Source organism: Gorilla gorilla, chromosome 4 (assembly GCF_029281585.2).
Source record: "Gorilla gorilla gorilla isolate KB3781 chromosome 4, NHGRI_mGorGor1-v2.1_pri, whole genome shotgun sequence".
In the NCBI taxonomy this organism is placed as follows: domain Eukaryota; kingdom Metazoa; phylum Chordata; class Mammalia; order Primates; family Hominidae; genus Gorilla; species Gorilla gorilla.
The window spans coordinates 65,018,938-65,046,867 of NC_073228.2; the positions used below are offsets into that span (position 1 = coordinate 65,018,938).

Consider the following 27,930-nt stretch of genomic DNA (forward strand, 5'->3'; position numbering starts at 1 on the left):
CTTCTGACTACTGCACTTGACTAAAAAGAAAAAAAGAAAATTAAAAACACACTTCTAAGCAATCTATAGGTTAAAGAAGAAATGAGACACACAACTATGGCCAATTAATTTTATGAGAAAAGTATAAAGGCAAATCAATGGAGAAAGGACAAACTTTTCAACAAATGGTATTGGAACAACTGAACATCCATTTTTTTTTTTTTTTTTTCTGAGACGGAGTCTCGCTCTGTGGCCCAGGCTGGAGTGTAGTGGCTCCCTCTCGGCTTACTGCAACCTCCACCTCTCGGCTTCAAGCAATTCTCCTACCTCAGCCTCCTGAGTAGCTGGGATTACAAGCGTGCACCACCATGCCCTGCTAATTTTTGTATTTTTAGTAGAGGTGGGGTTTCACCACGTTGGCCAGGCTGGTCTCAAACTCTTGACCTCAGGTGATTCACCTGCCACGGCCTCCCAAAGTGCTGGGATTATAGGTGTGAGCCACCATGCCCAGCCCATATATACATATATTTTTTAAGAAGGTCTCCCTACAGTTTGGATCACAATACCGAGACACAATTTTGAACGCCATAATCCTCAGTGTTGAAATCCCAAAAGAGCAAAATCCCCAAAGTCTCAGTCTCTAACATCTAAGATCCCAAAAGTCACCATCACAGGATAGTTGCATCATGTTTGACCAGATCTTATGAACTATCTCCATGCTAACTGCCCAAATCTATCCCTAATGCCAGTTTTTTTATATATTGAATTTTTTAGTTTTTTTCTTTTAAAAATTTTTTTCCACTACTTTTAATTGTCAGCCTTTTTTTTTTTTTTAAACAATTCTCTGTGCTATGTATTTAATCTTCACATCATTTCCAATACTGGAGATATAAATTGTATAGAGACTGTTAGAGAGTTCTAATTTGTTTTATGCATGTTTTGCAAATTTGACTCCATGAAAGTGCATTAGAATGCTGACTTTGTGTGCAAGCATTGTCCATGTACATAAAAATTGTTAAAACTTCAATAAATGAATAGATGTTCTTTTTGTAAAAAACATAAAAATAAAAATAAAGGTCTACCTAAACTTCACATCTAGTACAAAAACTAACCCAAACATGAAATACAGACTTCAGTGTAAACCATTAAACTATACAACTTTTAGAAGAAAACGCAGAATTCTTCATGACCTGGGTCAGGCAAAGAGTTTCTAGATTTAACACCAAAAGTTATAATCTGAAAAGAAAAAGTGGATCAACTGGACTTCACCAAAATTAAAATATTTGTATTGCCAAAGACAATCAGGAGAATTTTTTTTAAAAGGAACTACAGACTGGGAGAAAATATTTGCAAATCACATATCTGAAAGAGGATTTATATCTGGAATATGTAAAGATCATTCAAAACCTACTATTAAGAAAGCCACCCAATTAAAATATGAGCAAAGGCTTGAATAGATACTTTACAAAAAAGGATACAGAGACAGCTAGTAAGCACTTGAAAAGATGCTCAACATCTTGAGTTATTAGGGAAATGCAAAACCACTATAAACAGTATTACATACCTATTAAAATGGCTAAAATTAGGAAGAAAAAATTGGATATGACCAAATGCTCACAAGCAACTGGAACTTTTATACCTTGTTGGTGGGAATGCAAATTGCGATTGCTTTGGAAAACAGTTTGGTAGTTTCTTTTAAGCTGGAACATATAATTTGAACCAGTCATTCCACTCCTAGGTATTTACCCAAGAGAAATGAAAGCCTATGTCCACAGAAATATTGTAAATGAATATTCATTCCAATTTCATTTGTAATAACCAAAAACTGGAAACAACCTAAATGTCCATCAACAGGTGAAGAGGGTTTTAAAGTTGTGATATATCAATACAATGAACAAGAACAAACTATTAGTACATGCAACATAAATCGTAAGGACTGAAATGTGCCCACTGGATTTGGTACTTAACTGCTAGTTAATAACAGGTCATGTATTTGTCAGAGCAGTTTGGGCTGTGTGGTATATGGTATACGTAGAAATGACTGCACAGTGGACTGTGAATAAACGAAAGATGAAGAGGTAGAGACAGTGATGGACAACTACATTTTCAAGGACCTTGGCTGCGAAGGGAAAGAAAGAGGTTAGACTGGTAATCTAGAGGACGAGGGTTGAATTTAGGGATGAGGTTTCAGTAAGTTTACAGGGTAAGATGAAAGGGAGAGGGGCAGAGGTTGAACACCTGAAAGAAGATAATAGTGGAGTAAAGCCTCTGGAAAAACTGGAAGAGAACAGGATCTGGAGACTGAAAAGTAAAGGAAAGCTACGTTGACATAACTTCATCTGTGGGTGTAACAGGAAGTTACCCAGTTCCTGCATCCCTTGGCTTTATCTTCTCTGTGAAATAGGGGAATGAAGTCATCTGTAGAAACTGAGGAAGAGGTGGAGTAGGAACTTGAGGAAAGTGGTAGTGGTTAGAAATAGCTGTGAGCAGTGGAGAAATGAGCTGACTTGAGACAAGTCTAAGACTTGCTAGAGAACACTGAAGGCCCAACAAAGGTTATATACCATGAACCATGTCAAACTGCCATAAAAGTTTCTAAATATCTAGGAACGAGCCTCAAGCAAGTTATGGGATAAGGAGAAATGTTTTTATTTATCACTGCCAACTTGTAATAAAGTTTGGGTCCACACTAGGAGGAACATTCACCTAGACTACTACAACTACCTTCTCCCAGCTTCTAGACCTGTTCCTACTCCAAACCATTCTTCTTAGTATTGCCTGAGCCACCTTCTAAAAATAAATCTGATCATTTTAATCATTTAAGTCATTCAATAGCTTCCCAGATTCAGATAAAATCTCAAGGTATTAATAAAGCAAAAAGGGTCCTTCATAATCCAACCTCTTGTTCTCATCTCTTAGCAATCACATTCATCCTACATTCTAACCATAATGAACCAATTCCAGGTCCCCAAACACTGCCATCTCCTATTCACTGACTTTGTACATGAAAATTCCCTCTGCTTGAGGTGCCCTTCTCCCTCATCCCCTGTCATCATCAAAATTTAACTCAAATATCACTCCCCTAATCAGGCCTACACTGCCTAGAAAAAAACTACACTGCCAACTGCAGGGGGTACCATTCATAACATAATGTAAACATTGTCACATCACATCAGAATTGTACAAACTGAGGCCCTTGGTATCCCATCTATATCTTCCCAAAGTAACCATTCTGTACTTATCTGTATATATATATCTTTATTGCAATTTGTTTATAAATATTCAAGTATAAGTTTCTCCCAGGTAGGAATTATGTCAAGGAAGCTTCCTTGACCTTATAATTTGGACTAGGTTAAATTAGGATTTTCTAATTAATCACTGTTTTTCTCCATAAAACAAAGATGGAAAGTGCTAAGAGATAACAATTAAAACAGCTAATATTTATTGAGTGTTGACCACAGGCAAGCCACTGTAGCATTTTATACACATTATCACATTTAATTTTCATAAGAACCTAAGATAGGTACCATTATAACCCCTATGTTATAGAAGAGAAAGCTGAGACACAAAGCAGTAAAGCAACTTGCCAAAAGGCACATGGCCAATAAAAAACAGCAGAATGTGAATCTAGGTAGACTATCTTAAAAGACTGCACATTTAAAATGATTTGTTTAAGCCAGGCCCAGTGGCATATACCTGTAGTCCCAGCTACTTGGGAGGCTGAGTCAAGGACTGCTTGAACCTAGGAGTTCAAGGACAGCCTAGGCAACATAATGAGACCCCATCCCTGAAAAACTTTTTTAAAAAATAATGTGTTAAATGTCTGCCTTACCTGCTTCATATGATATTAATTTTGTTCCCAGTTTACCTTCAGGACTCAAAGCCTAGTATACAGGCCTTCAGTAAATAGTCTGCTAACTACCAGGTGCAGTGGCTCAAGCCTATATAATCCCAACACTTTGGGAAAAGAGGCAGGAGGATCACTTGAGGCCAGAAGTCTGAGAGCAGCCTGGGCAATACAGAGAGATCTCGTCTCTACAAAAAATATTTTAAAATAAAAAAATTAGCCAGGCTTGGTGTTACATGCCCGTAGCCCTAGTTACTCATGAGACCAAGATGGGAAGATTACTTGAGTCCAGGAGTTCAAGACAGTGAGACCTTGTCTCTTTAAAAAAAAAAAAAAAAAAAAAAGTTTGCTAACTTAAAGATGACTCTAAATTCAGCTCTCTGAATACCTGTTAACTACTATGTTAGCCATCCTTCTTGACTTCCTCTGATCAGCAAATTTGATAAGCCTACTATGTTCCTGAAAAATTATCACTAAAAGTGTTGCAAACTCCTATATTTATGTTCAGTAGATTATTTTGACATCTCAAACCTGAACATTCACCCAACTACTGAACTGAAATCACAGCTATTTAAACTATTCAAAGGGCTAAAGAACAGACCCATTACTTTGGTAGGTTTTCCATAAAACATTATTTTACCTTTTGTCAAGGCTTGCAGTTTTTCAACAGGTAAATCAACACTCTTGTCTCATTTCGTTCAGTTTAATTATTCTTAGCTTCCAAATGCACTTCTAAGCCTTTCTCATTTTGTCACAATTCTTTTCTGCTAACCTCCTATTTGTCGCAAAGCTCCAGAGAATAAAGAGTGAGGAATAAGGTGTTCCATATTACTAATTGAATTTTTATGAGGGTGAGGGAATAAAACTTCTACAAGTTTGACTATATAAGCAGTATCTTTGGAGAACAGGAATTAGGAACTTTATGTAAACAGAGACAAAACATAAAAGAACTATCAGACGGTAAAATTACCTCCCCTCAGGAGAGCTAAATTTTAGTGAATACTTTTTACAAAACAGTTCAAAAAATTTATTGTTTTTTAAACCCAAACCCCGAGAAATGAGAGGAGAAAATGAATAGACTGATGAAAAAAGTGTATATATATAAATCATCCTCGATTTTAAATTCTTTTTCCTCTTGGATGCCATATTAAACTATAAACTGAAGTATGCTATAATCCAACATTGAGAGTACTCACCAGTGTTTATTTGAGGTTAAGATGTTCTCACTGTGTTATCAAACTAACAATGTAACAAAGAGAAAAAGATAAGAAATGACTTCTTAAAAATAAAAATGTTGCCAGTCGCCATGGCTTATGCCTGTAATCCCAACACTTTGGAAGGCCAAAGTGGGCGGATAGCCTGATCCCAAGAGTTTGAGAACAGCCTGGACAACATAACAAAACCCCATCTCTACAAAATACAAAAAAATTAGCCAGACATGGTGGTGTACGCCTATAGTCCCCAGCTACTTGGGAGGCTGAGATGGGAAGATCACCTGAGCCTGGGCAGCTTGAGGCTACAGTGAGCCATGATCGTGCCACTGCACTCCAACCTGGGCGACAGAGCTGTCTCAAAAACCAAAATAAAAAATAAAAATATCGTCAATCTGTCTTAATTTAATAATTTTTGATAAAAGTTATTTATCCCGGCAGGGTGCAGTGGCTCACGCCTGTAATCGCAACACTTTGGGAGGCTGAGGTGGGTGGATCACTTCAGGTCAGGAGTTTGAGACCGGCCTGGCCAACATGGTGAAACCCCATCTCTACTAAAAACACAAAAATTAGCCGGATGTGGTGGCACACACCTGTAGTCCCAGCTATGCAGGAGGCTGAGGCAGGAGAATCGCTTGAACCCGGGACACAGAGGTTGCAGTGAGCTGTGACTGCACCACTGTACTACAGCCTGGGCGATAGAATGAGACTGTCTCAAAAAAGAAAAACGTTATTTATCCTATGGTTTGTTGTGTGACTCAGATTATAATACACATGGCTTTAGTATTAAACTTTTCATCATTATCCGAACAGCATGCATTATAGTAAATTTTAAAAATGTTTTCTTAAAACACTGTACAATTCCAGGTTTTGATTTTTAAAAGGACTAAAAATCTATACAGTCATTTTAAGAATCTTCAGTCATCTTCAGCAGCTTCCTAGGTGTTATATGAATTTCAATAATGGTATTTACATTAAGAAAAAGAGAACCAAATGATAGGAAATGGTCAAAAAGTTAGTATTAGACACAGAACTCTTTTGATTATGAGGGCAATAAAAGTCTGAATTAAGCCACTAAATGAGGACTATGGAGTCACCATTCTAGACATCCTCAGAAAAATGCCAACAGGCTGCTCCATCTATAACTCTCGCTCTCTCTTTCTGACACTTTAATATCCCAGTCTTATTTATGCAGTTTTAATAGGCAACACTTCCGAAACTTTCCCCACTAAAGTACATGGCATTTTTTTAAGTGTCAGAAGGCACCTCCAGGTCTGGAACCCCAGCTCAGGGATTAGATGGATGGAAAGTCCATCAAGAGGAAGGAACTGCTTGAACTAAAGCTGACATGGTGGCACTGTTTTCTTAAAAAAAAAAAATATATATATATATATATGTATATATGTGTATATATGTGTATATATGTATATATGTATGTATATGTATATATGTGTATATGTATATATGTGTATATGTATATATGTATATATGTATATGTATACATGTATATATGTATATATGTATATGTATATATATATGAAATAATGATTTGAGAAATTTGTACAGAAAAACTGGAGGTAGAAATCACCAATTACTAGGGCATCAATCTAGTATACCAGACAAAATGACCTCTTTGTGTCTCCTCTATCTTCAAGCCACAAAATAAAACTTCTAAGGAAATAAAATTGCATTTCTAGTTTTAAGGAATAACAGACTCTCATTAGCCACTTTCGTATTCTGTGGTATTTAGAATATATCCAGATACCATGAAGTGTCTTACAGCTGAGGCCTCCACAAACCATGTAATAACTTATACTACTCTCAAATTCACGTTAGAAACTCAAGTGACATTGAAATATCACACAAATTAGCTGGTGCTACTTTTGTCACTAGCACTGTTGAATCATACATAACTAAGGCAGCAGAAAAATCATCTCTGGGTTCGTTCAAGACCATTTTTCTTTTAATGTCTTTTTTTCAATTTGCTTCTAACTATAAGGTTATAGACACCTTTTAAAAATAGCTCATAGAATTACAGAATGGTAAAACACTGAAACTGGATAAACTCGTACATCAACCTCCAACTCTCAGCAACTTGATTACTACAGGAGTCTATTTAAAACTAACTGGCCCTCAGGAGCCTGTGGAGGATCACTTGAGCCTGAGTTCAAGGCTGCAGTGAGCTATGATTGCACCACTGAACTCCAGCCTGGGTGTCAGAGCCAGACCCCATCTTAAGTGGTCACTGATACAGATTTTCATTTAATAAATTGTGGGTATATTTCAAAGATGACCACTCTACTACTCATAGACATTTAGGTTGCTTTCAATATGGGAGGATGATAAATAACAGTAAATGAACATCCTTATAAATATATTTTTGTATCTAAGGTCAATGATTTCTCCAAAGAGCGTGTGCATTCAATTTTGCGAAACTGCTCTCCAATCAAGACTCCATCCATCCATGCTATCACAAAAAATTTGAGTGTGTGTGTGTTTCACTACATCTGCAACAACTAGAAGGATTATTACTTTAAAATATCTAGCAGTTTAAAAGTGTTATCTATTTCTGCATGTTTATTAATGAAAGTGAAAATCCTTTAATGTTTTTTAACAATTTGTATTTCTTCTATGTGCCCATTCTCTAGCTTTTGCCCATTCTCTGTTGGGTTCTTCAAGTTTATTTCTTGTTGATTTTAAGAGCTCTTTAGGCTGGGTGTGGTGGCTCATGCTTGTAATCCCGGCACTTTGGAAGACGGAGGCAGGAGGATCATCTGAGCTCAGCAGTTAGAGACCAGTCTGGGCAACATAGTGAAACCCTGTCTCTATTTTTAAAAAGTAAAAAAGAGAGCTCTTTTAATATTAAAGATATTAACTTTTATTTTTCACATATATTGCTAATATCCTCCCCCTAGTTTTTGCTTTTTCTTTTAGGCATTTTTTTTATGGTATATTTTACCAAATACACATCTTAGATGTCTTCATAGACAAATCTGATGTTCTTTTCTTGCTTTAAAGTCAATAGTGTCTTTCCCTCCAAGATTATAAAAAGTTATATTTTCTTATTTTTTGGCTTTGTTTCTTAAAATCTTTAATCCACTTGGACTTCATTTTTGTATATAATGAATATAAACTTTATTCTTCCCCACTGCTTGCTAAGTATCCCAACAAAGGTACAAAATAAACCAGTGTGCTGGGACTGGTGCATGCTGCTCACGACAGTTACATTTTTCTGGAATTTTGTAAGCTGACTGTGAAACATAACCATAAAAAACTATGTTATATAAACTTAGGATAAAATAAATCATATTTAAAACGAACGTAACAAATACTTAGGAATCATCACTCCCTAGTTATTTTATTATGATTTATGCTCTTAAGGTTATCTAACACCTATTTTATCTGTATGATGAAAATACTATATAAGGGCGTGCTAGTGCATATCTTTCTCCAATTCAGCATTTAGTGACTTCACATTAGTGGTTTGAAATTGGCCATTATAGTATTTACACCACAGAGATCAGCAAACCCTACAAACTACAGCTTTTTTATTTTTCAGAGAGCCTGTTGTTAAACATATGCCACCATACCACTGGAATAAACCATTCTTTGCTCACTAATTTGAAAAAGGATCTCTAGTATACACTAAATTGCCATTTATTCATAAGTTTATAAAACAGAATAAAGAGCTTAGAACTGAACTTTTTTTTCTACTCTAGCATCGCAGACCACTTTGGTATGTTTTGATATATTAGATAATACTTTGGACACAGTTTCTATTAACTGGATCTCTATTTTTCTAACATAGATCACAGTACTGCAAAGAAAAGGGTATTTCCCTAAACAGTTCAATAGCATTCTTAACTTTATGTAGATTATAGAAAACAGTATAAATAAAGGACTATTTCTTTTCAAAATAAAGGACTATTTCTGGACATAGTTGGTTACCATATACTATTTTTAGATTAGAGCTCTCACTCTTAAAAAAATATAAAAAATCCAAACATAAGAAAACAAAACCAATACCATGGGGTTGGGTCTAAATAATAATAATAATAATAATAATAATAATAAATAATAACAAGTGTCCTCTCATAAAAATTCCGCCAGTGTGTGAAGAAATCGGGATCTTTTAATACATAATGGCAAGAACCAACTATAGTACTTTATTATTTTTTTTTTTTGAGACAGGATCTGGCTCTGTTGCCCAAGCTAGAGTACAGTGGCACAATCTCAGCTCACTGCAACCTCTGCCTCCTGGCCTCAAGCCATGCTCCCACCTCAGCCTCCCAAGTAGCTGGGACTACAGGCACACTCCACCATGTCCAGCTAATTTTTGTATTTTCAGTAGAGACGGGGTTTTGTCATGTTGCCCAGGCTGGTCTTGATCTCGTGAGCTCAAGCAATCCACCTGCCTTGGCCTCCCAAAGTGCTGGGATTACAGGTGTAAGCCATGGCGCCTGGCTGCTGACGGTACTCTTCTTTCAGAGTCACCATCACATACAAACTCAGCATTGGAAACTTTCTTCCTTTTTTACATAGAGATGGGTCTTGCTATGTCACCCAGGCTAGATGCAGTGGTTATTCACAGGAGCAATCATTGCATACTAAAATCCCAAACACCTGGGCTCAAAAGCGCCTCCTGCCATAGCCTCCTAAGTAGGCTGAGTAGCTGAGAATACACACATGGGCCACCATGCCCAGCCTAGAAGCTTTCAATTCAGCAACCAACAGGCACCCATGATGGCACCAGGCTAGGCTCTGAAGAAGCAACTAAGACATGACCCGAATCTTCGAAACTCTCATCATTTTTAGTGGATCGGTGGGTAGAGAACATGTCACAGGTGGTTATAAGCACTTACATTAGCATTGAAAGAAACAGATTGTCTTCAAGAATGAGTATCTACTTTAAGAGGAAAAGAAAATCAGGGTACAAAAACTAGTTATTTAAAGTTTGCCCACCTACAGAGACAAGCTGATAGATGTTGATAACTAGACCTTCAGCACCTATACCAGTTAAACATTACGGTGTCCCTATTTAATGTCTTTCCTGCTGAGGTACTTTAAGTCAGTGATTTATTTGAAGATACTGATATCAGCTGCATCAAGAAAACCAGTAACTGTTGCCTATGTACTTCCTTACCTGTCACAAGCCATTTAGATTTGCACTCCAGCTACCTCAGTCTAGGTGTTTACATTACAAAACTATGTAATGAAATAGCTGGGTTGACTCAACAGAACCACCCTTTTTGCATCTAAACTGAAAGACCTCACTTTTAAAGCCTTGCTGTCATTGGATTTTTTGTAAACATAGTAACTTATATTGTAGCCTAGGCAGCAAACACAGCAGTTGCCCTTTTCACACACAGTTGATACAGTGATGATTTCAGCCTTTTCCAATCATTAACTCATATTTTAGATTTAAAAATCTATTTCTTAAGGCTTTGTACTATATATAGGGGAAATAATCATTACCCTTGGGGAAACAATGGCTCATTTACTGAAAATGAGTTTAACAAAGGAATTATTTGGTACTGAAAAATACAGAGCAGTGACACAAATCATAGCATCATCAGCTCATATGACTGCATTAGGGTAATTTACTTTAAAAAAAAAAACTACAATAACTTAAAATTTAACTTCAACAATAAATTCATGTCCTCTGTCACAGAATTGTGAAACCAGATCTTACACTATTTTGAAAATGTTCCCTTAAGTCTCAACCTGAGATAAAAACCACAACAACAACAACAAAAAGTTTGTAGAATGGAATATTTCTATACTGCCTGAAGCTCAGTTTTGACTGGTACATGTTTGATTTACACATTTGATTTACACTGAATTTTGTTTTAATTATTAAGAGAATGAATAGCATTCCAAAATAGTCACAAGCTTTAAAACTTCGAGTTCCTTCTCTAGTTGGAGAGCTTACAAAATTCATTACATGGAACAGTGAGTTGATGCAGTGACCACAAATTTCTTAACACTGTATAAGTCTTAAATTAATCATAACCCAACCTCTGCAAGTTCTGTAGAAATAGCCTCAAAGTAGGTAATGCAATCGGGCGTGGTGGCTCACGCCTGTAATCCCACCACTTTGGGAGGCCGAGGCGGGCGGATCACCTGACGTCAGGAGTTCGAGACCAGGCTGACCAACATGGAGAAACCTCCTCTCTACTAAAAATACAAAAATTAGCCGGGCGTGGTGGTGCATGCCTGTAATCCCAGCTACTTGGGAGGCTGAGGCAGGAGAATCGCTTGAACCCAGGAGGCGGAGGTTGCAGTGAGCCGAGATCGCGCCATTGCACTCCAGCCTGGGCAACAAAAGCAAAACTTCATCTCAAAAAAAAAAAAAAAAAGGTAGGTAATGCAAAAGTCACAAAATGTTAATTGAGAAGAAATCTAGGAGCGCAGTTTCTGGATATATCATACAATTCTTTCAAATTTCCTGAGGTTTAAAACTTTTCAAAAAATAGGGGAATGATATGCTCAAAATAAATATACAACTTAGTTACATTGGATATATCATACAATTCTTTCAAATTTCCTGAGGTTTAAAACTTTTCAAAAAATAGGTGGAAGAATGATATGCTCAAAATAGATATACAACTTAGTTACATATAACATGAAAAGACTGAGTTGTTCTTCACCAAAAATCTTGTAGTCTGTGACATTTAATCAGAAAACATTTAATCAGAGTCACTGGCCCACACAAAATAACCAACAGATTAATCTAAATATTCCATGGTTTTTCTCAGATGCACGCTCCTGGTTTCATTTATATAGAGTTTTCATTTTTTATTTGTTTTGTTTTTGTAAGAACACTTCCTCCATTTTCAATAGGCATTTAGTTGGACAGGTATTACTGGTAAAGCAGCAAAACAGCAAAAACTCTGGCTCAGCCCCCAACCAGCTGTGCAACGTTGAACAAATCTCTTAGCTTCTCTGGGTCTCAATTTTCCCACTTATAAAATGAGGCAGCTAGACTAGACGCATTCTAAAGTATCTTCCAACTCTCTAGTTTCTTTGAGGCAGAGCTCTAGGCTTGTGAGAATGAAAAAGCCCTCAAAACAAATGACCAAAATCTCATTCTGCAATGTTAGTGAAACAAACAGGATACAAAATTGTAAATACAGTGTGATCATGATCCCAACTCTAAATAATACTACAAACACACCCATGCATACCAGGTCAAAGTCTTGTAAACAATACACCAAAATGCTATCAGTGGTTATCTCTGAGTTGTAGGTTACAAACAACTGTTTTTCCTTTCAGCTCTTCTGCGTTTTTCAAGGGTCCTACAACAAACATACTATTACTCTGATAATATGGAGGAGGGTGAAAAACAAAGAAAAAAACCTTCCTTTTATGTGCTAAAGAAAATTTTACATTTGGAAAGCATTCTAGAATTTGAATGAATTTTTCAAAAACAGTTGGAGTTAATCAGAAAAAAATCTCTAGTGAAGTCACATACCTGATACCTGTCAACCATCACACAAAAGCTGTTTTATTTTCCCTAAATTAGTAAGTTTTCAGGAGGTACTATTTTTTTTTCACTCATACTGAAACCAGTAATAATAATTGTGATAGCTAACATTTACATAATGCCAAACATAGCTCTAAGACTTTAAATATATAATAATTCATTTAATCCTCACAACAGCCAGACACAGTGGCTCATGTCTATAATCCCAGCTACTTGGGAGGCTGAGGTGGGAGAACTGCTTGAGGACAAGAGTTTGAGACCAGCCTGGACAACATGGCAAGACTCCCAGGACCACTACCTCTTAAAAAATAAAAAAACAGCTGAGTGTAGTGGGTTACACCTACAGTCCCAGCTACTCAGGAGGCTGAGGTGGGAGGATCACTTGAGCCCAGGAGTTCAAGGCACCACTATACTAAAAAAAAAAAATCCAACCTGGCAAGGTGGCTCATGCCTGTAATCCCAGCACTTTGGGAGCCCGAGGTGGGCAAATCATGAGGTCAAGAGATTGAGACCATCCTGGCCAACATGGTGAAACTCCGTCTCTACTAAAAATATAAGAATTAGCTGGGAGTGGTGGCGTGTGCCTGTAGTCCCAGCTACTCGGGAAGATGAGGCAGAAGAATTGCTTGAACCCAAGAGGCAGAGGCTGCAGTGACCCAAGATCACGCCACTGCACTCCAGCCTGGTGACAGAGCAAGAATCCGTCTCAAAAAAAAAAAAAAGAAAAAAAAATCCCCACAACAACCCTACAATTGCTGGAATACTATTACTATCTCCGCTGTATACATGAAGACCATGAGGTACATAGAGATAAAATAATTTACCCACAGATAATGAGGGGCAGAGCTAGGATTTAAAGAGAGTTATCCTCTTAAATAGCTGGGACTGAAAGTGTGTGCCACCACACCCAGCTAATTTTTATTTTTTATTTTCTGTAGAGATGAGCTCTTGCTACAAAGCCCAGGGCTCAAGCAATCCTCTGGTCTCAGCCTCCCAAATGCTGGAGTAACAGGCATGAGCCAATGCGCCCAGCCTTGACTACTAAATCATACTATCCCTTTAAATGTTAAATGTTCTCCTCAGGTTATTCTTTAACTGCTTTTGTTCTAAAAGTTCCTGTAAATTATTTTTCTTTAAACTGAAAAAAGACTGGCCCAACTTTTACTAGCTTAAAATTATGATTCTTTTCCAAATCATTATTTCAAAGCTATAAGGAGTATAATTTAATCCCTGTATATATCACTAAGCGAATATTATAACATCTGAGAAATTAAGTAACATTAATTATTAAGTTTAATATTGAAAGTCTTAATAAAGAAAGGTGCTTTGTTGGTCGACATTATTTGTCCTCATAAATCTTCTGCAAAGAATCCCTACAACCAACTGTTGCACCTTTCAAAAATTTCAATTTTATTAAAATGTTTTAAACAGTGTTATAATTAATTAGCTTGTGTTTTTAAAAGAATGCCTGTCAATATTTACTTTGAACGCTGGCTATGGTATACACCCAGTTAACTTCAGGATAACCCCAATTACTGTAACCTGCAGAACCTGGGAAAATGAACACAGAGGAAGCCAATCAATTAAACATGGTTGAAGATGCTCACATAATTCTCTGAGGCAATTCAAACCCAAACCAAGCCCCTTCTTCTGCACAATAACCACATTACTTGCCAATTTTTATAGCTTCTGGATTACTTTTAATAAAGCTCAAATTTCCTCCACATCTGTATTACTAAATTTCCAGCTCTATTGAAGTAAATATAGAAATCAAGTTTCCTATTTTAAAAAATTAGAAAAGAGAGGGAAGTGGAGAAGAAAGTGGGGAAAAACCCTCTGCACCAGGCTGCATGTTAATTTAGATGTGCAATGAGACAATCACCTGATAATTGTACCCTTTGGGTACTTTTGTACTGGTAAGATAATACAGTGAAATAAAGTCACCTGGCTTATTTCAATTAACTTACACAATTTGCAAATCTGCAACTCTCTGCCATGGTACATTAAGAAAATTAGCATGTAAGAAAAATCACCTGCTTATGTAAATTGACGGATCATTTTTATCCATGCAGACAGGAAGAAAAGCTGCAATCTGGGTCAAATGACTAATTTTATCTATTTGTTCAAATGTCTCTTTTCACCTTTTTTCTGTAGCTCAGAGCAAGAATTTTAGGTCAAAGAATGGATAAACAAAAAGTTTCTGTGTCGTCCATTCCCCTGTAAGAAGTCTGTTGCCTGACACTACTGAGCTCTATACTACTTAAATTGAAAACAAGACTGAGAACCTTATCCAGATAACAAAACCACAATACGGAGAGGATAAAAAGAGAAATCAATAGGAGATATCTGCTCTAATTGGGAAGGAAAGCAAACATGGCAACGATCAGGTACCAATTTTACCTTCTGCTACTTTATGCAAACAAAGCTTCAGAAAAGAAAAGGAAAAATGCCTCCAAATAACTCAGGACAGACAGGACTTCTCTATAGAGATCATTATTCCAGTTTGTTCCATAAATATACCCACTCAAGTTCTTCTGAGTCTGACACAAGTCAGACAAATGCAATATCTTGGTCATTAATGACTGCATTCCTGGCATTTACTGCTGGTATTCATCCCTCCCATTTAAAACTGACTCCATCTCCAGGTCCAGAAGTGGATCTGATTGTTCCAAAAGTAATCTTACCTTCATCGACAGTGACTGGTTCAGAAATGAGTATGTAATCCAACAAAAGCCAAAGAGAGGCCAGGTGTGGTGGCTCAGGCCTGTAATCCCAGCACTTTGGGAGGTCAAGGTGGGCAAACTGCTTGAGCCCAGGAGTTTGAGACTAGCCTGGGCAACAAAGTGAGACCCCATCTCCACAAAAAAATCAAAAAAATAGCCAGGTGTGGTGACAGAGCAAGACTGTCTCAAAAAAAAAAAAAAAAAAAAAGCCAGAGATTAATATGCTGGTGCTGGTCAATAGCCATGTGTGGCTACAGAACACTTAAAATGTGGTTAGACCAAACTGAGACATATTCTAAGCATGAAGATACATAGTGATTTTGCAGACTCAGTATGAAAAAAAAGTAATATAGATCATTAATAATTTTTATAGTGAATACATGTTGAAATGACAATATTTTGGATATAGAGTTAAAATACATTACTAAAATTAATGTCACCTGTTTCTTTTTAGTTTTTTTACTGTGGCTACTAGAAAATTTAAGATTGCATACTTTCACTATGTATTTACTGGATAGCACTGCTGGTTTGCTGAGGGTGTCTGCAAAAATGCTCCCTTCCTCTTGGACAAGAGCTTTAGGAAGTCACTCTCCGTCTTTGGGCACTGTAAGCCCTAAACTACTACAGCCTGGAAGCTGTGTCAAAGCTCATTTTCTGGGAGGCCCACAAGTAAACTAGTAACTCTCTTATCCAAATTCAGAATTTAGAAGAGACTCCTGGAAAGAAATTTGTTTTAAAGAAACTTGCAAATTAATGTAAGCACTGGCTCCCAAATCATCTTACCTGATTACTCACACACAAAAGATGACAAAATACTGAACATTAAATTTTATGTAAAAATCACTCAAAGTATTGTAAGAAAACTATTGTAAGACTTATAAGAAACTAAGCAAGTTTTTAAAGTCTAAAACACTAAAAAGGTAAATATTATCAGGAAAATAGTAGTATCAAATGGACATGTAGGAAGAAATTGCTCATTTGCAAATAGGCCTGCTCTTCTCCACAGCTGAACTACATGTATAATCCTTACCAATAACTCAGTAATAGAAGAAAACAAGTCTCTTGAAAAAAAATGAACAGTTAAAATCTAATCCCAAATTAGAAAACTCTATAAAAGTCACCACTCTGGAACAGGGTGACATTTATCTCATTCCTCCTTTAAACAATTTTAGAAGCTATTCAACACTGTAGTCCCGAAGAGAGAAAGTTGTCTTGTGGTCACCAGCAAACTCCAATGCCACTACGCTGTGCAAATATTAATATCATTTTATAATAGAATCTTAGGAAACACAGGATTTTATAAATGAGAAAACCAAGGCTCAGAAAGTTTAAATAACTTTACCAAGGTCACAGCGTTGTTGGCAGCAAGGCTAGGACCAGAACCTTGTCTCCTAACAAGTTTAGTTTAGTAATCTATTACCCCATTGTTTAAAAAAAAAAAAAAAAAAAAAAAAAGCCAGGTGCAGTGGCTCACAATTGTAATCCCAGCACTTTGGGAGGCTGAGGCAGGCCGATCACGAGGTCAAGAGATCGAGACCATCCTGGCCAACATGGTGAAACCCCGTCTCTACTAAAAATACAAAAATTAGGCGGGCGTGGTGCCACGTGCCTGTAATCCCAGCTACTCGGGAGGCTGAGGCAGGAGAATCCCTTGAACCTGGGAGGTGGAGGCTGCATGAGCCAAGATCATGCCACTGCACTCTAGCCTGGTGACAGCGGAAGACTCTGTCTCAAAAAAAAAAAAAAAAAAAAATCCTTCCCAAGGAAATGGCATCTTGAACATCAAGTTCTCTGGTTTATTAAACTAAAAACAAACAAACAAACAAAAAAAATGAGATTTGGAAGAATTGTATTAATAATTTTAAAAAATTGTAAAAAGTAATACTGAATACTTAAGACATTCTTTAGAATCATTCAAACACAATCACTCTCTCAAATGCCATCAATGATCTATTTACTATCAGGCTAAATACAATGGCCTTTTGGCCTTTTCTCCATCTTAATTTTCTGACTTTTTTTTTTTTTTTTTTTTTTTTTTGAGACAGGTTCTGACTCTGTCGCCCGGGCTGGAGTGCAGTGGTGTGATATCAGCTCACTGCAACCTCAGCCTCCTGAGTAGCTGGGACTACAGGTGCGTGCCACCACACCAGGCTAATTTTTTTTTTCTGTACTTTTAGTGGAGATGAGATTTCACTATGTTGTCCAGGCTGGTCTCGAACTCTTGGGCTGAAGTGATATGCCCACCTCAGCTGCCCAAAGTGCTGGGTTTACAGGTGTGAACCACCATGGCCGGCCTTCTTTGACTTTTTATCAGCACCAAAGATCACTCCCATTTTCCTAACAATCTTCTGCCATACTTAGATTGTCAATCACTGTGAACACATTTTCCTGACTGCCCTTTAGTTCTGCTTCCAGTAGCTTCTTCCACCTACAACTGAGAACATTCCCTAAGACTCAGACAGATCTCAGTTCTCTCTACTCTTCTATTTTACATATCCAAAAAAAAAATTAAATCTGACGAAGTCTCTCTTACTTAAAAACTTTCAGTAGTTGCCATTTGCAGTTTTAACCTTTTCTTATCATTGCCCGCCTACGGAGCCTTTTTAGGCTATTTTCCTAATCATCCCCTCGTAAAATCTTAATACCACAGATATGCTATTTAACTGTTTATGTGCTATATGTCCACATATGCTTTATTAATAAAAAGCTGTTTTTAGTGCCTCAAGCATGACATTCCAACCTCTTCATGATTGAGCTCTAGCTTACACTTCCTACCACCCACTGCACTGCACATTCAGCATCTCCAGCCCTGTAGTCTCCTGCATATAGGCCCTTCCACCTAGACTGCCCTTCCCCATTGGTTGACTCTCATTCTTAAAACTCAATGAAGAATTACCTATTTTAGGAAGCATCCTGACCTTCCATAGAAATCCCTCCTCTACACGCCCTTAATGTCCAGGGACTATCTCTATTGCTGCATTTATGGCAATGAATTATAATAATCCATTTACAAATCTATTTCACCCAGTAGGTCATAATCACCTTTAATCCTTATCTCCAGCACAGTGCCTGGCAAATAGTAACATACAATAATTGAATATTGTAAGAACAAGTGAAAATAATATATATATTTTTTGAGACACAGTTTCGCTCTTGTTGCCCAGGCTGGAGTGAAACGGCACGATCTTGGCTCACTGCAACCTCCGCCTCCTGCGTTCAAGTGATTATCCTGCCTCAGCCTCCCAAGTAGCTGGGATTATAGGCATGTGCCACCACACCTGGCTAATTTTGCATTTTTAGTAGAGACGGGATTTCACCATGTTGGTCAGGAGGGTCTTGAACTCCTGACCTCAGGTGATCTGCTCCTCGGCCTCCCAAAGTGCTGGGATTAAAGGCGTGAGACACCATGCCTGGCCTGAAAATAATATATTCTTAAGTTTTTATTTAATGGTTTCAAATTTAGTTTCACCTCTCCACCAAGGCTGAGGACACCCTGAGAGTAGGCATGTTTCATTGTTCATATTGTTTACTTGACTGTCAACTCCTCCAAAGCAATATGGTGACTTAAACATCCCTATACCTCAGTACTAAGCACAATACAGACAACAGCAGCAGCAGCTTAATAGAGGTTCGCAAAATTATTTATAAGACTAAATATCCCCATTTGGTGCTTGCAAAAGTGCTGGTCCACAGCGAAGTGACAATAAAAATATATAGACTAGTGAGTTCCAAAGGTGTTAAAAACTTTCACTGCCTCATAGTAGATATGACTCAATTTGCCAAATTATTTCAAAACTGGGTTTAGGTAAAGAGCACCAATCATTATCAGTGGCAGACATCCCCATATATACTCCCTCTACTCACAGCATTACAACTAAGTGTTAAAGTTCAATCTCAGTAGAGTTCACTTAGAAGTCATCTTTCCATAATGCCAGAGTACCAGTTTTTTCTGTTTCCGCACTAGGTACCTTACAACTACTGACTATGTCTATCATGACTTGTTACGTGCTCACTGACAGTGTTACAACTGTTGCCTCAGACACTCTGTTACTTCCAAGCAACATCAGGATCACACTGACAAGCTATTTTAGTTATTGTTGACCTGTATCAGATGGCCCAATCAACAAATAATTCACTGGAGTAGCACAGAGGCACAGGGACTCAGAATTAAAACCCAAAGAGACGCATAATTAAAGAGCTTCTAACAGCTTCTGTCCATTTATTGGTTGGATGACAAATGAAAAAGTTTCTTTGGCCTTGACAATCTCCATCAAAGAAACCAAATAAGCATGTTAAGGAAACATACAGTATATGAACAGTTAATTCTTGTATTGCTTGGACATCAATAAATCTAATAAAAACGACCAAGAATAGTCACTCAGTTTTACAATATAGAAGGCAGAGAAAACTCTGACACTCCAAGTTGTGAAGACAATGAAACATTCCAGTACTCCATTAGAGGACTTTTTGTATCTACAGCTGCCTGTGCTTTGAAGGTAAAAACCCAGAATTTAAATTCAAACATATTCAGTTAATGCACTTATGCATTTTACAAATTTTTTGTTCTGGTATAGCATATGAAAGGGAACTATATCTGCCCCCATTTCTCTTTTACGACACATGCCCAGTGGTACTGATGGCTAAAAAGATAGTATTTAATGTTGAGGGATATTGTTTTAACTTGCTTGAAAGGGCAATGTTTCTGAAATGCCTTTTTAAAAAAAACTGTCTTTTTTTCTAAATTAATATTTGACAGTATAACATGAAATTTCTCCCCAAGAATAAAACAAGTTTATTTTTTGTGCTGTGGTTGTTTGAACATAATTTGGATAATCTTTTCAGGAGTCTAAGTACAAAATGACTTGCAACGTTATAGGCTATGGAGTTTCAACCACCAAGAAGTGGGTGCAGAATCATCAGACTGTTACTTTTATTCTCTACTCTTTATCTACTTTATGATCATGAACCTGTAATTTCCAAAAGTAAGTTCGTTTGTAGTTAAAATTAACAATACAGATTTCCACATTTCTAGTTTCATACGGATGCTTTGTTATGTCTAGAAGAGCAACCGTTTCCTTTTTATGGTGCAGGCTCTGCTTCTTCAAAGCTCTTTTCACAAAGCAGAGCCCCCAAAGAATCCAGCTGTGGCTGTTAATCTCGGCTGATAGTGGAGAAACTTCTCAGTACTACAGATTCTCAACCTGTAAAACACAGTTAATAACAAAATACCCTTTAGTATACTACTCTTTCTGATGCAACTTACTCCAGGATTTTCCCCAAACTTATCCCAAAAGCATTCTCCATTTTTCCAAATTAGTTTGTTATGTGGAGTAAGAGGACCAGAGAAAACATAAGAAAAAAAGATGCCTCTCATGTTCACAAGATGAGCAAGCTAGACAATCTCTACCATGCACAAGGGCTTATACTGAGTAATTTTTTTGTTAAATCACTATATTTCTCCCACCTCACTGGGATCTTTAGCAATTCACACTTTTTCATCCAAACATAAGCGAAGTGAATCTCTACTTCGACAATAAGGATGTCTTTCATTTGTTACATTCTGAAAAGAAAAAATTAATTTCCCAGTATATAAATCCATAATACTTTCTAAAACAGTGCAGATGATCTGACTAAAACACCTACAAAGTCCATACAAATGTGTATTATTTTTATTTGTTTTTAATTAGTTGACAGGACAGCACAGAGTATTTTCCCCTTGGCTTTGAATTCAACCATTTCCAAATCTCCCTGACATACAGTACAACTGAGGGGACACGCTACGTTATTTAGAGTCATGCCTCCAAAAATAGTCTGCATGCTGATTTCACCTGATAAATCTGACAATCTATGAAGACACTTCCATGCACATTAACACAACAGCTTGATTTTTCTACCAACAATAACTACAATAAAAACAACTAACATTTATTGATGCTTACTGTGTGCTAGACAGTGTAATCATTGGTTTACAAGAATTATCTCACTTAATCTTCACATCAATCCTGAGATAAGTACTATTATTATCCCCATTTTATAGATGAGGAACAGAGAAGTCAAATAATTTATCGAGATCACAGAGCTAGTAACTATCACTACAGTTTTGAAAGACAGATAAAAGTAACCTGCTGAAGTTATTAGAATAATAAAATTCAAAGACCTCCAACATTACTTGGAGTACACAAAGGCAACAGAGCAAGTGAATCCCAGGATTTTTGATCTTTTAATTAATCAGGCAAGTCACAAACCAAAATGCTAATTTTATAAAAAAGGCTTTTCCCAGACTCACTTTTACCAAGGTGGCAATATGTGCCATTAATTCCATCTCTGATATGTTAAGTTGCCAATGTCAAAAACGGTCTAGGCACAGTGATCCTCAAACCACTCTCACGCGGTCAACTTCCTCCATCTCTCAAAATTATGAGCCCCTGAAACTCTTTGTCCAAAGTTGTTACATCTTTAACCACAGCATTTTCCTCTGGCAAATGTGAACTGCAGACAAAAAGGTAGATTTATATTACTCACCAAATGACTGAAGTTACTATTTGTGGGTTGCTTTGTGTTTTGTTTTTGCATTATGAAAATGTCCATGTGGGTGTTTGGAGGCTGTAATGTCTCAAAAAGAAGGTCAAATTGTATATGATATCTTGATAACCCATAAACAACATTCTATCAGTGGCAACAAATGTTATCTCAGGTTATCCCACAATCACATTACCAGGTAAACTGGAACTCTTACTTTGAGATAAAATACAGCAGACAGTTGTTAATGAAACCTTAATTGAACTGTCACAGCACCATCCTTACCAGCAAGCTAATGAGTAATTCACTACTTTTACACAACTGTCCAATACTGATAAGTTATTCCACTAGTTAAATTCAACAGAAAGATAAATCAAGTCAGCTAGACTAAATTGTTCAGTGATAAATCTGGTAAAATGCTGCATCACTTCTACAAATATCTCTCCTTGTCTACATGGAGAAACAACAATCTCTCTCAAAATTGCATGCCACTTTTTTAGCCATCAGTTAGTACCCCTGGGTGTATGTCCCCAAGGAAATGGGGGCAAATACAGTTTCTTGTCATATGCTATTCCAGAAGAATACTTGCAAAGTGCATTAAATGAATATATGTTTGAATTAAGTGAATCTTATAATACCCCGGTAGTTAGTTACATGGCGGTTTCAATCAAAGGATGCATCACTGGGAAAACATTTTTATGTTCCATTATAATCATTTTAGAAAAAAGTTGTTTCCAATTCATAAGGTGCTTCCTAAATTAAAAAGATATATTCTGTTTCAGTTAAAAAGTAAAAAACCTCACTAATATCTTTACCTTGGGTTTCAGAATATTAGTGCAATTCCCTGTAGTTTGGTTTTCAAATCTCTAAACAGTCTTACTTAGGTCATACAACAGTTAAATTTCAAATATAATAAGGAATTCAGACAGCAAGTCATTGACATGTAAATATAAAAATAGAAAAGTATTTGCATACTAAAACATACATCTGGAACTCTTTCCTTTTTCATACCAAATTGTATTTCACCTGTAACAGCTGATGAAAACACTCAATGCAGTTAACTAGAAAAACTTGGTTAAAAAAACAAAGACTCGAATCACGTGAGAACACAGGAGGACGGCCATCCACAAGCCAAGCAGAGGGGCCTCAAAAGAAACCAAACCTGTACCTTGATATTGGATTTCTAGCCTCCAGAACTGTGAGAAATAATTTTCTGTTGTTTAAGCCAAAACAAAGAAGGACCTGACTAGATCAATTAACCAAGCAGCAAAGATGCCAAAGCACTGTGCTAGGCGCTGAGGAGAAAAGGATTACTACAGTAGACAATCCTTACCCTCAAGGGGCTTACGAATGTAGTCAGTGACACAAGACAAACCTGAAGTAAGATGGTGCACAGAGGTGTACTTTAAGTACATGAGACAAACTCCATAGGTGGTGGAGCAGTCAGTCAATTAAAGAACTCTAGAATGGCTTCAAATCAAATATATGTGGGCTTTCAGATATCAAAGATTCATAGTATCCACTAGCAGAACGTTTGCTGTGTGAGATGTTTCAGCACTCCAGTTCTTTATTGCCCCCTTCCTTAAAAAAATAAATAAAATAAAAACTGCTACAAGTCACATCACTTTTTGATAGAAATGTACGTGAAAAATGCCTTTTGAATATATTCAAGAATGCTGCAACCCATTTCCCTTCCAGTATCCCTAGTTTTTAGCATTGTATGTAAGGCACTAAAAAAGAAAGTAAGCATCCAGATTTAAGAAGATCCAAACAAGTGCTAAAAGTTATTAGTAAATAAATGACAAAATTTAAACCAAGGAACAACCGTTTTCCTGTCTGTTCCATCCCCCAACCAAAGCTTGGAAATCCTCAAGAGTTAGGCAAAGATAAGTTCACAGTTAAATCTCTGAGATAGTCTGTGGAAGGGAAGAGAGGAAGGCAGGAACAGACAGGTCCCTGAGCAGAATGACCAAGGCACCATTACCAGCTATACTCTTTTCCACCTTGAATCCCACACACCTTGAAGAAAGGACCACGCTGCAGCAGAAACTTCCTTGGGGACTAGCTGAGAAAACACTGGACTCTACTAGTTTTTTTTAAAAATGGATGAGATCACTTAGCAGCCTAGATTATCAAATCTGAAATATAAATAAGATGGCCAGTTAAAATGCATAAACAATGCACCCATCAATTTTAGCCTCAAAAACAATGACGAAAGGAGATATTTACCGGGCTAGTTCCAAAGAGTTCATTTTCCTGTGGTAATGGGCGCTTTTCTCGAGAGTAACAATTTTTGAATGCACTGAAAATATCAATTCATCTATCCAAAGTGGAATCATTAGTCCTTGGGAGAAAACCCAGTTCATTCTAGTTTTGATAGGAACAAACATATTTTATTATAAACTACTAATCTTCCTAAGGTTAGACCAAATAGACCAAAATGTTATATTTAAGAAGCGCTGAAGCTTTTACAAATATCCTAGCACTAGCAAAGGTAGGGTCATTTGTTAAAAAAGTATTATTTCCTACTACAGCAACTGACCAACAGATAACAGCAACTTAAGAAGCACTAAATGACACTAAAACATTACACTGAATGTGGGCCACTGCATAGCTAGTCTACTAACCTCATTTGTGGTACTCATGTGTGATGCTATATTTAATGCATTCTTATCAAAAGGCTACAGCTACATACTTCTCAACTGTAGCTTTATGGTTTAAAATAAACCACTCAAGCAATGATCTTAACTGGTTCAACTATGAATCCTATCTTTCTTCTGGAGATCAAGATCACAAAATAAGTGAAAAGACAGAAAGGATAGGAAAGTAGTTATGCAAAGTATATCCTAATGACAAGAGTATTATAAAGGAATTCAGTCTGGATCAGGTGCTAACACTTAATGCCACAGGGCCACTGAATCAAACACACGAGATGACTGAGGTCTTCGTAGGAATTAGTATTCCATACATTCATCTACTGATCCTGTGTTCAGTGGCTTGCTTAGGTTCTAATAGAAAAGTTTGGTAGACAGCAAACTTATGTGTGTTGCTCATGAGAAGGTGCTCCACCAAAACTTGCCATGAGCCTAGACAGCCAATGCATTAGGCCTCTTTACCACATAAGTGAGGGTGGCTTCCTACAGTTGGGTTGAGAAGCTTGCTGCACCTTGGTCAACATGGAGACAACCATGAGGGATGGACTCATCCAATGACAACCAACAGAAGAAACCATGAGAGGTTGTGTTTTTCTTTGGATACTCACCAGACAACACCAAAGGCTCCATATCCAATAGGTCTATCCGGCTCAATATCCAGCTGCTGCTGTGGATGATGCGAGTGCTGATGATGGTGCGCCTTAACTGTAGCAGCTGCGGCAGCCTGTACCTGAGCTGGGGCTGCTGCAGCTGGTCCAGGAGCCTGCCCCGGTGCCGGTGATGGGAAATATGGCTGTTGTTGCCCAGGGTTTAACATGGCTGCAGCTGCAGCCGCTGCTGCGGCTGCCGCAGCTGCCGAAGAGGTGTGCTGCTGTACAGGGTGTACAGCGGCAGCCGACCCCGGATGAAGATGGTGTTGAGGGTGGTGGTGGTGGTGCAGGTGAGGAGGAGGGAGGTGTGGAAGGTGGTGGTGATGGTGGTGGTGGTGACCTGCTGCTGCTGCAGATGTACCGCCATTGTAAGCCGCCATCATTTTTGCGTTGGCTCTTGCGCCACAAAGAGACATTCAAAATAAATGCCCTTTGATTGGAAAGCAAACTGGGTCAAGCTGTCATTTGGCCATTTAAAAATGAAGAAAAACCACTCACTCCACCTCAAAAAACATAGAGCGTAACTGGCTTTATGTCTTCATCAGTCAATCCAAACAAGTTAGAGGATCTTGGTGTTTAATTTTGGGGTGAGCGTGTGTGGAAGGGTGTGGGTTGCCAAAAGGAAAAAAAAGGGAAAAAAGAAAAGAAAAAGGAAAAAAGGACCCCTTCCCCCCAGGATTCCTGCCACAAGTGGGTACTAAAACTCCATTCTTAATTTGGGGGAGGTTCCAACTTTGAATGTGGGAATAAAGGCCAAACCTCCCGACCCCCTGAACTCCACACACGAAAAGGATCAGGTAACACACCACCCTTGGAATCTTGAAAGAGGGTTGACTCATCTACCCCTTCCATTCCCACATCCTTTTCTAAACACCTACCACCTCCTCAAAAACAGGATTAAAAAAAATTCCCACCACCCTAAATGGAGAAGATGGGGGGAAATTTTCTGGGAAACCAGCTTCCAGCTTCCCCCCCCTCGAACTCTCAGGCCTTCCTACATCTCCCCCTACTCCTAGTCAGGTTGACCTGATTGGGGAGGGGGGGCGGGGGTTCCAAACTTTCCTGGGCAGAATAAGCCAGGGAAGGAGGCTGGAGTGAGGAAAAGAGGCGACAGCAGGACAGAGAGGAGAAAGACAGCCGGGGCAAAAGTGAAGGGAAGGAGGTGCAGGGAGGAATGAAAGATGTGGGCAGCGCTCGGACGCCCAGACAGAGGGAACCGCCCCGGGAGAAGGTTAGGGTCCCGGGGCCAAAGAATAGGAGCCCCGGGAGGCGGGCGGGGTACGGTCGGAAGCGGGCTGACTCCTGCCCCCGCCGCCGGCTGCTTTTGCTGAGGAGGGTTGGGGGGGAGAGCGGGTGGGTCCCCCGCGCAACGGCCCCGCAGGGCTCAAGGCTGCTCCGTCTCCCCCCCTCCCCCCCACCCGGCTTCCGTCCCCGCGGCCGCTTTCCCCTCAGCCGCCGCGGCCGTCTTCTCCTCAGCCGCCGCCTCCTCAGCCGCCGGTTCCGCCGCGGCCGGACTCACCTCCCCTAGCAAAGCCGGATAGAGCGGAGCCAGCGTCGGACACGCGCAACCAGCCGCCGAGGCCCCGCCCCCGCCTTGCACGGACCGGCTGCCCTAGCCAATCCACGCCCACCTGTCCGCTACCGCCTCCAATCCTGGGCCAGGAGCTTCAGACAGGCGCACTGTTCGGCCAGTGGCAACAAGGTGTGGGTCTTCTGGGGAAATCCCGCCCCCGATCCGGGATGGGCAGATAGAAAGACCAATCAAAGGCAGAGTTTGGCTTGACCGACAAGGCTTAAAGCCAATTAAAAAGCAAAGATCTTTGTGACATTTTCTTTCGCCTCTCTCCTCTTTTCTTTTTCTTCTTTTATTATTTATTTATTTTTTTTGGCAGGAGCAGGAAGCTGCGTGCTAATCCCGCCTGCAAAAGCTGGAAGAGAGGGGCGGAACGAAAGAACCAATCATGAGCCAGAGACAAAGAACAGAGTAACCAATCCTTGGGTTGAAAATGAAGTGGGATGGAACCTGGGCCAAATAGACACTTGAAAAAACAAATGGAAAAAAAAAGATTGATATAAGTCCCACCCTTTAGATCTCCTATAGGACAGGATTGTGGAGAATTTGCTGTCATATCGAGACAGCCTCTTCAAGGGGCGGGGCTTAGGGAAGGGGTGGAGTCTTAAAGTGGGCGGGACCTAGACGAAGAAGGCGGAGTCCAAATCATCACTGGTCCACTGATCCGAGATGTCCAATATCCCACTTAAGATGTAAAGTGTGGGGTAAAAAATAGGGGAAGAAAAAGGGAATGTTGAGCTTCAGAAACTCAAGGTCCAAGGTCACTCAACAAGAAGACAAAAGAAACTCAAAAGACTGACAGAAACTCAGTAGACTGACAGTTCGTAGTCTACGGCCGGTCCTCTCCATAGTTAATCCTGATCTTGGCAAAAAGAGGAGGAATCTCTGGCATTCAGAACTCCACTGTCGACAAATGATAAAGCTGTTGGTGCAAATTAAAACAAAAAAATTAAACTTGACCACAAAAATAATAATTTTCTTCTATCTTTCTTTCTTAACAGGGTCACATTCTGTCACCCAGGCTAGACTGCAGTGGCACAGTCCTAGCTCATTGCAATCTCCAACTCCCGGCTCAAGCGATCTTCCCGCCTCAGCTTCCCAAGTAGCTGGGATTACAGATGTGCATCACCATGCCCGGCTGATTCTTTAATTTTTTAGAAACAGGGTCTCAATATGTTGCCCAGGTTGGTCTCAAATTCCTAGGCTCAAGAGATCCTCCCACCTCCCACCTTGGCCTCCCAAAGTGCTGAGATTACAGGCGTGAGCCACCGCCTCCAGCCTCTCCCAT

At 38.7% G+C, this 27,930-nt stretch overlaps 1 protein-coding gene and 1 long non-coding RNA gene across 4 annotated transcripts in view; one reads left to right on the forward strand and one right to left on the reverse strand.

Moving 5' to 3' along the window:
- Positions 1 to 26,595, reverse strand: part of NLK (nemo like kinase) — a 163,573-nt gene extending 136,978 nt beyond the window's left edge. For 2 of the 3 annotated variants that reach the window (XR_010133827.1, XM_055388689.2), the window contains exon 1: positions 25,028 to 26,593. Coding sequence is in view for 2 of the 3 variants with exons in the window: in XM_055388689.2 (XP_055244664.1) it covers positions 25,028 to 25,485 (458 nt within the window). In the remaining variant the exon portion in view is untranslated. Of the gene's footprint in view, positions 1 to 25,027 lie in introns of all 3 variants that reach the window. The other variant, XM_019028377.4, reaches the window with a different exon arrangement.
- On the forward strand, positions 25,533 to 27,616 carry LOC115934595 (uncharacterized). The gene is made up of 3 exons (XR_008680229.1): positions 25,533 to 25,656; positions 26,522 to 26,771; positions 26,962 to 27,616. It is a non-coding gene; the product is annotated as an uncharacterized lncRNA (long non-coding RNA).
- Positions 27,617 to 27,930: the final 314 nt, after the last annotated feature.